Here is a 13,445-nt window from a genome sequence, read left to right on the forward strand (position 1 = left end):
TTACACGGGACCTCGGTTTTTCGTATTATCCGAAGGACTAGACAGCTGTCCTTGTCAGGCCCCCCGTCCTGCATAACTGACAAGGGGAAACCACGTCGGAAAATCGGGAGAACTTTCTCGGCAAATGCAGGGATCGAACACCAGACCTCCATGTTAGCGAGCCAGCGCCTTACCCACCTAGCCACCCGGTCAAATTAGATAATACGCTGACCGCTAGTTGCGTTCTACTACAATGTGTTCAATTGTCACACATCACTGTTCTGTAATCTGCTATGTAATTATCGTGAGATAATCTCAAAGTTCTTTTGTTCAGTATCATTAATGAATGTACCATTTTAGTATAAATTGAGTTAGGTTTTGGGATATAGACAGACGAGCTTTGGTTGCTCACAAGAGAAGGGTTTCTCATATATTTAGTAAACCATTGTATATGTTAGAATAAAATGTTGAATCCAGATCATCTTTTATTTCTGTTAACCCAAACCATGTTATAATAGTCCGGTGGATATTTAGCAATGTTTTTCTTTTCTCGACGGCTTCATATGGAACAGGACCAGTAGAATGCGTTTCTGCCTACTGGATCAACGAAAGGTTTGTGCGTTTTGAGATAATTAGCTATTTATCTTATTAGAAGTCGAATATCTCTTAAACTATGCACCGTAGAGCCTAGAAATGTATTACCAACAGATATAAAAGTGCACCTAAGCTTTCAAAAAACGTACCTTAACTGGCCCTGGTCCGGCACATTAGGTCGTCATAGACCTTTTGAACAAAAAATGGGCTGCCGCGGCCCATTTTTCGACTGTACTGTGTTTTGAGTACCTTACTAGATTTTGTCCAGTTAGTGGGTGGAAGCGGGTTAGGGTTGGGTTTGCAAGCGTTCAGTAATCGGTCATCATTTTCGGGGTTGATCTCCAGTCAGCATGTCATCATGTGGTCAGTGATAGAACCACTGCTTTTTCGCTCGATTTTTGATTGTTATCACACGTTTTTATTAACGCTTATGATTCGAACGCGTGACTAAATATGCCATCACATGAGCAAGGATTAGTATCTTTGACTTTGACATATTTTCTTATCCGGTAGAAATGTTGAAAAGTTTGTGCTAGAGAGGACATCCGACACTCTTCAGAAAGTCATTAACCTCGTCCCCAATACTGATGGAACCTAAAGAGAGCCATGTAAGTTGCTATTTGAAATCAATTTATGCTTACAAAGGACTCGCTGGTCCAGGGAGATATGGAAGACCAAATGGGACAATATTCATGATTCTTTTTTCTACAGTCCAGTTTGAACATTTTAGACACGAATGCAACATTCTAAACTAATGATTCTTGTTTCTACATTCTTATGTCAACATTTCATGCACAAAATCAACATTTTAAACAAAAAATTGACGTTTTATCGGTAAGTTTTATATATCATTAAATATTAAAATTAAAAAATAATTTCTTAATTTTACACGACAAAGAAATCTATTCATTGGTTTCTAAAAGTATCTAAAAAAAATCTGGAATTTGAACTCTTATGAAAATATTTTCTACGTTTCAAAAAGTCTCGAAGTTAAAATCTTGAAATGAAAATTTCCAGAAAAAAATAATGAATTATCAACATTGTTACACCAAAGGGTGTTAGCATATGTGTACAACTTTGATACAGACTATAGATTAGAAATCAAAAGTAGACTTTTCCACGAGTGGAAGTGGGCCCCTGTTGTGTTTACAGTAATTAGTTGCATGAAACAGAAATTAAGCTCGAGATATAATAACAATACAAATAACTTCTACAATTTAAACAGCTAGAAAAATTAGGACAAAGGCCTTTCTTACATATTCGCTGTTTACTTTTTCTTATGTTTACAAATTAGACCTACACGTGTTTCGAATATGGCAAAAATGGATGATAATGCTGTGTTTTAAATGGAATCTATTCACTGTTATTTGTTTACTTTTTCATATTAACTATAACTATAGGACAGTGTTTGCAAATTAGACCTTCATTTCAAGATTTTAACTTCAAGACTTCCAGATTTTTTTTAGATACTTTCAGAAACGAATGAATTGATTTCTTTGTCGTGTAAAATTAAGAAATTATTTTTTAATTCTAATATTTAATGATGATAAATCTATAGTTTGTATCAAAGTTGTACACATACGCTAACGCCGTCTGGTGTAATAATGTTGATAAATCATTATATTTTTCTGGAAATTTTCATTTCAAGATTTTAACTTCAAGACTTTTTGAAACGTAGAAAAATATTTTCATAAGAGTTCAAATTCCAGATTTTGTTTAGATACTTTCAGAAACCAATGAATTGATTTCTTTGTCGTGTAAAATTAAGAAATTATTTTTTAATTCTAATATTTAATGATTTTTAAAAGTTACCGATAAAACGCCGAAAATGAAACATAAAGTCAATTTTTTGTTTAAAATGTTGATTTTGTGCATGAAATGTTGACATAAGAATGTAGAAACAAGAATCATTAGTTTAGAATGTTGCGTTCGTGTCTAAAATGTTCAAACTGGAATGTAGAAACAAGAATCATGAATATTGTCCCATTTGGTCTTCCATAGGGAGAGAGAGAGACAAGAGACAGAGAAATGGAGTTTAACGCCAACTCGACACAAACTAGGTCATTTCGGGACTAACACATGGTTTAATTTTATTTCAATAATTCGCTTGCGCGTAGGGGTCTTCAGCAGTGGGGGGGCGGATGACCCGGAGAAACCCACGAGGTTGGACAGACCTTATGATACAGCGCGCATGTTCAGTGTCAAAGCGTCTGAATTACTGAAAATTTCTGAGGACAATGATGATCATCGATTGGGTACACCTTTTAATCTGTTGGTAATACATTTTTAGGATCTACGGTGCATAGTTTATAAGATATTCTACATCTAATTAGCTAATTAGGATAATTACCTAGATATCTCAAAACGCACAATCCTGGTCCATAAGAAGCCGTCGAGAGAAAAAATATTCCGACCAATTAAAGTTAGTAAGTGGACCCACTGGACTAGTGATGGTCGTTTGCTTGGCCAGCGAACTTTCAGATTTAACTTGACCAGTGATCACGATAGAAATACAATGTCTTGATCTTTAAAATTATATAGGTATGTAAATAATTGATTCCCTCGATTTGTATTCCCCTAGGATGTTCGATCAACCTGGCGATTTTTTCGTACTTCAGTGGTATGTCAACAGGTGGTTACTGAAAACGAAAATCCAAAATGGCTAAGAGAGAGAGAGAGAGAGAGAGAGAGAGAGAGAGAGAGAAGTGCAGAAGTGGGAACGTACAAAAGGAAATTTGTATTTTGTTTTTGTCACGAACAGACTTCGGTTGTTCACACTTTCGGTATACCGGAGTACCCTGAGTAAATCCACGAGGTTGAGAAGGCGCCCCTATATCTAAGCCACATACGTCCACACCAGGGATCGAAACCACAACCGCATGCTAGAGGTGACCGGCCAGCTAGAGGTCGAAGCGCGGCACACTTAACCACTAGTTCATCCCAAGAACCCTTCACACTTTTTTGCCACAACCTGTGTTTATACTTGGTATGACAGATTCCCAGTCACAATGTCATACTGTAAATCAACATTGTTTGCCATACATTACTATGCCTATTCTTCCAAAAAAGCATACGACTTCTTATTTCTTTGGGTGGGTCGTATTGTGACGTTAGAATGTCAAGCCATGATTATGGATTCGTGTCCTCATAATCTATGTCTGAGGTGGTTAAGGAATCTGTGTATTGTTATTTCTAATGTTCCAGATATTATATTACCACAGATGAATGACGCACAAAGGCAACAATATATATTTATATTAAACTGGCCCGTCCGGGACATACGGTATAGCTATGGATTACCACTATCAGGAGAAATATCATGGAGATATCTGTAGGTAAGGTAGATCAACAGGGCGCATTGCATGGGCGATGCAGCTTACTCTGAACTTTCTACTTCATATTTGTGGTATTTTTATGCGTGTATATATAAGAGGACGCATATCACATCTAAAGCAAAAACATGTTAATTCTGGTAAATTTATCTGTGGATGAAAGAGACGTTCTTCTTTTTACTATAGCAGACTTAATCTAGAATACTCCCTGATTTTAAGGTCCAAATGAAGGATTGTACACTCCTGGTGCTCACTTCACATTTTGGGAACATTGAACGATTATTTCACGGAGTGTGGGCGTCTTCTGAAATTATGAAATATATAGCGAACAGAACACGTGTACGTGTGCTTGGATAGAAGCAAGTTCTCAAAACCAAAATTATGTTGGTTTTTTTGTGTGTATATGTGTGTGTGTGTGTAGGAGGGAGGGGGGGGGGGGGTCTTCTATTTAGATTTAATACAACAAAATACAATTATTAAAAATTTGTATAGTATCATTTATTCTGAATAAAACATAATATAATGATGACACCGAGCCCAATTCAAATATACAGTTGCATAATGTGGTACAAGCACATTTCAGGTTTTTTTTTCATTTCAACTTAATAAATACAATTATGAATGATCAGAATTCATTGAATTAATAACATGTGTGATTTTACGCCAGCCCATGGGTTATTAAGGGAAACAACTCTAATTTACAAATTATTAACATGGCAGAACAAACTGTTTTGTGAAAACTTATAATTTAAATTTGTATATTTGTCTTAACTTGAACAAAGGAACGCCATCGACCCATAGCTTTGTCGATTACCAATCCTTTTTAATTTTGGAGAATTTTTATCAGGGTTACGGGTCGAAATATTGGCAGTTTCATTTCTTCAAATTGTTTAAACAAATAAGAACTTATGTACATTGTACACGGATACAACTTTCCAAATAAAACATTTTAATTAGAACGGCTCAATCTTTTAATCTCACCATTGACCACATGGCGTGCAGCATGCCATTGTTGTTGGTTTTGTTTTTGTGTGTGTTTTTCTTTTGGGTAAACTTTCCTTTTGATTAGCGCATGGCCGTGCACTCTAAATATTACTTGTATTCTGGCTCTCCATTCTGGAAAACGTTTTGAACCAAACGTATCCATTCACACACAACCTGATTCTACTTTTTTCTACGCACGTTATCCATAATGATCCTAAATATGTTTGACTAGATGAAACGATTTTGATTATGTTGAAATCACCCTTATATATTACAGTTATTCTACAGATATGTTATTTTTTATTGTTTCGTTTATAATGTGCATATAAGTACAATGTTTATTTCACATAAATATTACATACATAGATGCTAGTATTTTGTACAATAAAATAATAATGGAATGGTTAGGATGCAAACTAATATCCCGCGTGATGCACAACACATTGTCGTGTGTTGAACAGATTCAAAGTCATGTCTTCTAAACACAATTACAAACACTGTTTTGCCAAATATACCGTGACGCACGGTATAATTAGTTCGACGCAATGCTCACATGCAGAAATATTAATCAGTGCGTTGTTATGTCAAATTTTCTATAATGCATAGAATAATTTTACTTCTACCTTTTAATGAACTGCAAATATTATGAGATACATAATGGATACAATTTTTATTGAATATTGTCCATATAGTGCATCACGACCAATGTCTACGAATACGTTTAAAAAGCAAAACTATGCAAAATAGCCTTTCGCATTTTAGTTCTCCATCAAACCAATACACATGAATTTGAAAAGCACCAATATACATCATAGATTAAAACAATTGTTATGACAACAGGAATGTGACTCAAAAATATTATGAAATAATAATAATAATAATAATATTTACTATATACAAATGAAATAACTGACATACTTTTTTTGATTATTTCTTTCCTTAAGATAAAATAAGACCTGCATATATATTCTCCAGCAGCTCATTTATTGCTTTAGGTCGTTACATATTGCCCACTCGAATACATAAAACGTAGCATCACGATATGTATGACTAATAGTAGGGGATTGCTGGGAAGGGAAGCTGTTCTTAAATCAGCGTGAGATTCATTTTATCAATGAATATATAACACAAACTCAATGAAAATAACTAAACTTTCTTAAAAAATTTGAGAAAGTCTGTAGTCCACTCCACCCACCTTGTAACGCAGAAGGCTTATAATATTTAAAAAAAACATAATTGAATACGTTTAATATTGACATGGTGGTAGATTTGATTTTAATATTTACACATTTAAAATATATTTAATCGCCGACATAAAACGCAGGCTTTAGTGGCGAAGCGCCATTTTCTTTATTATTATTTTCGCTTCGTCTTCGTTTACCACTGAAAGAAGAAATATATACCATTTCAAATCATTTACTTAATGCATGTATTATGCTTCTTCTATTTTCTTTATTATTATCGTCCGTATATATATTTCTAAAACAAAACAATAAATATAAATATTGTTTCCGTAAATAAAGACCACATATGCTATAATACACAATCAACATCAGGCAAGTCGAAATGAAATGGTGTTTAATGACCCCTCAGGCTGCAGCAACCGCTCTCTATATATTACGCCAAATATGCGGATCGGTCTAGTTCGTACAGGCTTCTTTCTTCTTAAAGATTTTTAAAGCTCGGGTGTAATTAGCTTTTACCTTAAAATAGTGCACATGAAGCATCTGTCGTGGTGTGGCTTCAGTGCAATTAATCAATCAAGTTTCATAAGCATAAGACAGTCCCCTCACATTTAAGCATGTCTCAACTAAATTTTGATACATTGTTAAGAATTAAAATCAGTCAAAACAACTTTAAGAATAGCAGCTCTAATGACCGGATTCAATTTAAAACAGTTATTCGTCCATAACTCGTGCATGTGGAAGCTATAATAATGGTAGAAAAGTAACCTAAGGTGTAATCAGTTTCTAGTAGTACGCAGACTCTACCGTGTACACATACCCGTTGCAATTTATGGCCAAATGACCCTATAATATGGACTTCAGCAAAAAGGTGGGAACTGGAAGATATGTGTAATGTTAATACCTGTCTTCGCTATCTTGTTTCAGTTTTAACCAGATTGATGTTTTTGACATTTCTTCACTAATATTCACTCTTTCTGTGTCGACTGAAGCCCTACGTATCATATGAGGAGCAAACTTTTCTCCTAATTTCTCTTGTTGTAATTTTATGGCAGCCATCTTGTCATATCCGTCCATCAAGCTCTCTGCCTGAAAGAAGAGATTTAAATTCGTCATCAATCAAATGGCGAATGGTAACATTTTCTAGGCAAACATCGTCTCGGGTTTACCCACGGTGTTGACCGAGAAAGTTTCCGACGTGGCTTTCTCTTGCAGACGGAAATTTGCAAATTCGCCATGTTATCTCAGTGGACAAATTGGCAGGCCCATAACTAGGGGTGGGGGGGTGCAGCCCCCGTGAGAAAAATGTCGACCATAAAAACAATAGATATACATTGTCCGTCAATTTTACAGCACGCCTGAGAACACATCCCGCCCCTCGTTGCTCTGAGCTAGTTACGGCCCTGCAAATTGGTGATGAATAGAAATGAAATGAAAGGGAATGAAATGAAATGGGGTTTAACGTCCTACTGTTCTGCTCCTATACTGGGCTAATGAAGACGGGCATACGCCATACAGTGTGCTATGAGGGAAATTTTGCCCGGGCAGCGGCACTATCGCCTACTCTTCTATCGAATTCCAACTACCAAGGGATCTTTTACGTGCATTCCAATATATACACGGGACCTCGGTTTTTCGTCTCATCCGAAGGACTAGACAGCTGCCCTTGTCATGCCCTCCGTCCTGCATGTGATGAAAAGAAATGTTGTGCTAAATATTCTATACGGAAAATGTAAGCACACTCTGTCTCGAGCTCGGAATAATAATGAAGGTACTGAACACAAAACCTCATTCAATAATTACCTCTTCCTCGTTCTCGTGTAAAGCGTCCTCTTTCGCTTTCTTAGCGGCATCGGGCATCAAATCATCTAACCATTTTAACTCTTGACTAGGGAAGACATAGTCCAATGCTTTACGCACAAAGCACGTGCCCAATACCTGTAAAATAAAGAGACACCTACATAATTTTCGAACCTTGAAATGTGCATTCAATAGATATAATGCTTAGTACCTAACAGAAACCCAAATACAAACTGGAATATGCGTAACCAAGTCATCATTACTTTAAAATAAGGATTGTCAATGTAGAACACGACTTTCATTCAAACGTCGTTGTAGATTTTACTTTATATTAGAAAATCCTAAATTTGTTTCGCGTTTTATACCTTTTGATGGCTTCTGACACTGTCACACACACACACACACACCGATCTGCGCTTGTAGCGTGTCATATCTTAATGGCATGCGTGTACATTGCAAGCAGGCATAATGCCCATTAGTTGGAAAGATATTTTAGACAACTTCTTATCAAACATTGGTTTCATTGCAGAACCTTCTCTCCCCTCGCGCATTCCAGCGATAGTATCGATAAAGTGAGATCCACTGCGGATCAGTTCGTTCTATCCAGATCGCTCAAAACTATTTCCCAAACTCCCGCATGCAAATCATGGATTTGGCTAATCAAATAGAAGGCAGCTTAATGTTGACTCAATGACAGACTTTATGATAAAGCGCGAACGTGCTAACCATTCAGCCATCCAACCCCCCTTTAAACTATACAAAATAAAACGACACATGAGTTTAATGATTACAATGCCAAAATACGTACCAGAATGGGGAAAATTATAGATACTGATTTGAATGATTTGATGACCCATAATACAGCTAAACAGACGACTTGAATGAAGGTAAATAGATGAATTTTTCGTATAGGTACATGACGAACATAGGCGTGGTCAGGTTGGTATTTAGCTGGCATTAATACCAACAATAATCGATCAATAAACTGAAATACAAAAGAACCCTTGAATATAATATTACAACAACAGATGGGTTGGGGTTGGGGCTAAACATTTGTTATCTATGGCACATCAATATACAGGAAGTGCTTGACAGTAACACGAGGTGTGCACGTAAAATAACTTCCAAAAGTTGGAATTCGAAATAAGAGTAGGCCGTAGCACAGCTGTCCTGACTAATTTTCTCCCATAGCGAACTGTATGGCATATGCTCGTCTTCGGTGAAGGAAAGTGGGCAGTTTTATTGCACTTTATGACATACAAAAGTAAAACGAAATTCTTTAGCTATGTGAATTGTTTATGAGTAAGAATAAGTCTAATTATTACATCCAATCTAAATATAACTGGATATTGAAAAGTTAACTGCATTAAAAAAGAAATATAAACATGTATTAAAACGGGTGTCAAAAATATATAATATTTTACCTGCATGCCTTTCAGAGCAGCTACACCCATATATAAAAACACACCGTATAATACAGCCATAGGAATAAACTGAAAAACAAGGGCACAAAAATGTGGTTCGGTTCAAGAAGTGGTCGTATATATAGGACGATTTAGGCCTAAGAAACTGAACATGTCCGTTACATTAAATTACATTAAATCGCGGATCGATTCACTTAATTTGAATTACTAATTACTTTTTCTCTTCTGGGTTTTTGTTTGTTAATGCGCTGGGTGGTTCTGCTGTACGTACTATTCATGTACAATTTATTTGGGACCAATTTATGAGATTTGTACTTTGCAATCATACAAAAAGAGGGCATACACTGAACAATTTTAAGACTTGCATAAACTGAACAATTTTAAGACTTACCTTAAGGACACCGGTAAACAGAACTGAAAGACCGCTGAGTATACCAACCAGTAAAGCTGTTACTCTTTGTTCTCTGTGGAAAAAGTAACGAGTATTATAATATATAAAAACAACAGACAATGGAACAAACTTTCTTGGATGTGATTACAAATCCGAAAGGAGATACATACCACCATAGCAGATGTAAAAAGAAAGCGTAGATGAATAGGTTGGGAAACGAAATGGCGTACCAATGACCCAGCAATTTCCAGATATAGAGTAGATTTATGAAGCAAAAGCGCGCCAAGTGTATTGGACATGCTAATGCCAGATTAATAGTCTATACCAGAAAACGCCCTGGTATTTATCTGCCTGTTTATATATCATAGGGAAATGGTTTCTATGACTTGCGATCTCTACCTCCATAATATTTGAAATTAAAGACTAAGCAGGCGTAAACGACTGTTCATGTATTTCACCAAACATAAATGATTTAAAATCATAATAAAACAAATATACATTCATACTAATTAATAATATTATGTGCTTTTAGACAAATTTTCGTCTATATTAAGGTACTAAAGAACAGAGACATACTTCCCATAAAAAAGGCGTACTACAAATTTAAGATTATGTTCCTTCAGATTTTATAATATTTTTCTTTTGCCATACAGTAAGGATATATTCATTCAAAAACAACAAGGGCTTTTTCAAAAGAAGAGCATTTCAAAGGAATGATTTTTCACAGGGGCGGGGGGTATATTTACCTGACACCAAGGAAAGTCGGTCGTTCACCAGGAGCCGTACATTCTGATTCTTTCTTTAAACTCATCACATGAGCTAAAGCTGATACAGTAGCGGCCACGTACCACGGTAATCCCAGAAGTGAACAGATAACAATACAAATAGCCACAACAAACATGTCTAAATGATATCCACTTCCTTTCTGTAAGTACATAGAATTAAACCAATTTGAGTCATAATTAACGCCAGGATAATAAACTATAACACATACTTATGAAAAACGGCCACTAAATACATTTAGGTGTCACAATTATTAAAGGGGATCTTCATACCGATGACGATAGTAATCGTTTAGTGGCATTTGATAACTCGATAGCTTAATGAACTGTAACGCATACGTTAAGATAATACTCTTCGAAACGTCGCCTAAATTCATTGGTAGCTGTTTTCTATTATAAGTTTATGCTATGGTTTCTTGATCTATTCGGTTGCTAAATACTAACGGATTAGAATCAGGATAACTACAAGCGTAGTTGTGGTGGCTGAATGTCGATCATAACCAGCAGTTATCAGGATCAAAATCTTAAGGACGAATTGGCAATAAGAAAGCGAATCATTTTCAAATTGTAAAACATCCGGTAGCTGATGTTTATTAAATGGCAAGAACGATATCAACCACTATAAACAGATAGTTGCTTAACACTGATGACCCAATTCTGTCACTGCAAAGGGAAATAACCATTTGTACAATCTCTAAATAATCGCAAACTAACAACATCATTTCCACATACCTTAAGTTTATTTTCCTTTCTGTTGACAATGACGGCTGTAATCTGTTGATCCATGAAGATCAAGATGGTAGCTAAAAGAGCAGGTACAATAGCAGCAAGGATTAAATACCAGGGATTCTTGTCGCTCATAGGGTTAATAAACCAAGGTCTACCTGGACGTGTTGGCTGTAAAGGATAAAGAGAACAATTAATTGATTTTTTGTTCTCGTATTCTGGTAATTTTGAAACTAACAGGACACATGTCTGGTGATCATTGAAGCACAGGGTGAAGTTGATATACAAACGCTTTCACGTACCTGTGAAATACTTTTTTCAATTATTCTAAATTTTAAGGTAAATTGAATTTTGGGACTCGTAACGACTGGATAATGGCTATTATCGAGATCAGTGCTACTTACCTTGAATTCAAGGGGCACTTCCAGTTTTGGTGTAGGTATTCCAACAGCAGCGTCTAAGCCCACCATGCACAGAATGGCAATAAGAACAGCAAAATCCGACATTGTTTGTCTGACCTGTAATAAGACCCAAGTTATTTAGACGAGTTAGTGGAAGGAAGTTAGCATTCTCTAAAGTATTATATCTTCTATCTTACTTTAAAATATCATTACAATCTAATTCAGTCAACCGGAAACAAGTACCAGGGTAATATAGACTAGTAACCAAGCATAACATCATCACGGCCAGTTTGAATTGTGACGTCAAATTAAAAGTGGATGCATCATCAACAAGCATGCCAAGAATCATGGATTCAGACAAACATATTTTCAAAAGACAACTCTGTTACCATCAATAATGCTAGGTTCCAACTGTCGGGCGATGCGTTACGATAGGATTGACCCCATTGTGTCAGCGACCTTGTACGTGCAGATACGTTCAGATACGTTTCGATACGATCAACACTGACCTCAATACAATGTATATGATAAGACCTGATAGGATCACGACGATTACTCCACGATTAAAACAATCGTGATTGTGGGAACCTATCATTAACCACAACGCAACCTAGAATTATTGGTTTATTTTTAAAATAAATAACCACGGGTGCAGTGCGCAGAAGGTGACTAAATAAAGTTTGTGACGCCCGGGCAGTCCTAGTATTTGTCATGTCAGTGTGTTATATCAATGTTATTTAAAATTGTGGCATTAGGCAATCTATTATATCAGCTTTATTTAAACTACTCACATATGAAGGGAAGAAGGAACTGTTTTTAGCATTTGTCAAAGCACTGGCTATAACAAAGGTTCCAAGGAAGAGCAAGACGGAGAGGAAGAAGGCATCGGCTATATAGACAGGTGTGTCGCAACCAGGCCCAACCAGTGTACCATTCTGCTTTGTACATTCTTCTTTGGTTAGTGATGTCCAGTTGACTGAACTGTCATTGTGAAGCGTCGAATTTAAGGTGTTGTTGAAGCCTTCTATGGTATAACTAACAAACTGGGTCATTGACGACATGGTGGAGTTCAACACTGGCATAACTAAGTCATGGGAATCTGTTTCGTTGAAGTTTGTAACGTTTGGTGCCAGACATTCGCACTGGTAGTTAAGGATCTGATCGGGATCTGTGTTGACTGGACAAATTGTCAGAATACCCACTAACTTCTTGAAAGCTTCAGCGATAAAGATGACAGCAATCAAACAAGCAAAACTTTCTTCGGTAAAGCGAGTTATATATCGAACCAAAGCACTTAAGTCAAAGGCTACAATGATTAGCAAAATGATAGCCGTCCAAATTCCGATCCAACATCGAAAAGGTAAGAAATCCAGATGATGGTCACTGAAATATAAAAAATGATTCGTTAATTAACAGAAATAATTAATGTGAAACATAATAGAAAAGTACGTGGTATCAGATGATTAAAAAGAGTAAGCATATCTCAACTATAGATTAATTGATATCTATGGAATCACATCCATGTCTAGGTGAAGTCTTACCGTGTTTTACACAGCAATTTGCACTACTAAATTGTGTTATAGTTTTGAAATTGCATTAGAGAAGCCCAACATGCTTTTTAAAGATAATGTTATGTAGATATGAAACGTTTTCAGTATGCAATTACAGTATGATATTAAATGTGTAATCAAGTTTTGTTCAGGTGAAAGGCTAAACAATCTTGGTGTATAACAGGCCTGGGCCATTACAAATTTGGGATACCATTCCCCAAATATACCAAAGAGGAAAACAAAGAAAGATAAAAACTAAGTATTGCACTAAAGAATCATTCCATTGTTTATTTAATTT

The 13,445-nt window shown here is 36.0% G+C and overlaps 1 protein-coding gene across 3 annotated transcripts in view; it reads right to left on the bottom strand.

Annotated features, from left to right (window-relative positions):
• Positions 1-4,412: 4,412 nt before the first annotated feature.
• The window catches only part of LOC126832669 (electrogenic sodium bicarbonate cotransporter 1), a 32,549-nt gene continuing 23,516 nt past the window's right edge, over positions 4,413-13,445 (bottom strand). For all 3 annotated transcript variants that reach the window (XM_050563531.1, XM_056103441.1, XM_050563532.2), the window contains 10 exons: positions 12,389-12,980; positions 11,601-11,714; positions 11,203-11,367; positions 10,435-10,613; positions 9,689-9,761; positions 9,298-9,366; positions 8,682-8,858; positions 7,877-8,011; positions 6,978-7,162; positions 4,413-6,272 (listed from right to left, as the gene is read on the bottom strand). In XM_050563531.1, the coding sequence (XP_050419488.1) occupies positions 6,191-6,272; positions 6,978-7,162; positions 7,877-8,011; positions 8,682-8,858; positions 9,298-9,366; positions 9,689-9,761; positions 10,435-10,613; positions 11,203-11,367; positions 11,601-11,714; positions 12,389-12,980 (1,771 nt within the window). In that variant the 3' untranslated portion in view covers positions 4,413-6,190. The remainder of the gene's footprint in view (positions 6,273-6,977; positions 7,163-7,876; positions 8,012-8,681; positions 8,859-9,297; positions 9,367-9,688; positions 9,762-10,434; positions 10,614-11,202; positions 11,368-11,600; positions 11,715-12,388; positions 12,981-13,445) is intronic.

The sequence above is a fragment of the Patella vulgata genome, chromosome 9 (genome assembly GCF_932274485.2).
Source record: "Patella vulgata chromosome 9, xgPatVulg1.2, whole genome shotgun sequence".
Classification (NCBI taxonomy): domain Eukaryota; kingdom Metazoa; phylum Mollusca; class Gastropoda; family Patellidae; genus Patella; species Patella vulgata.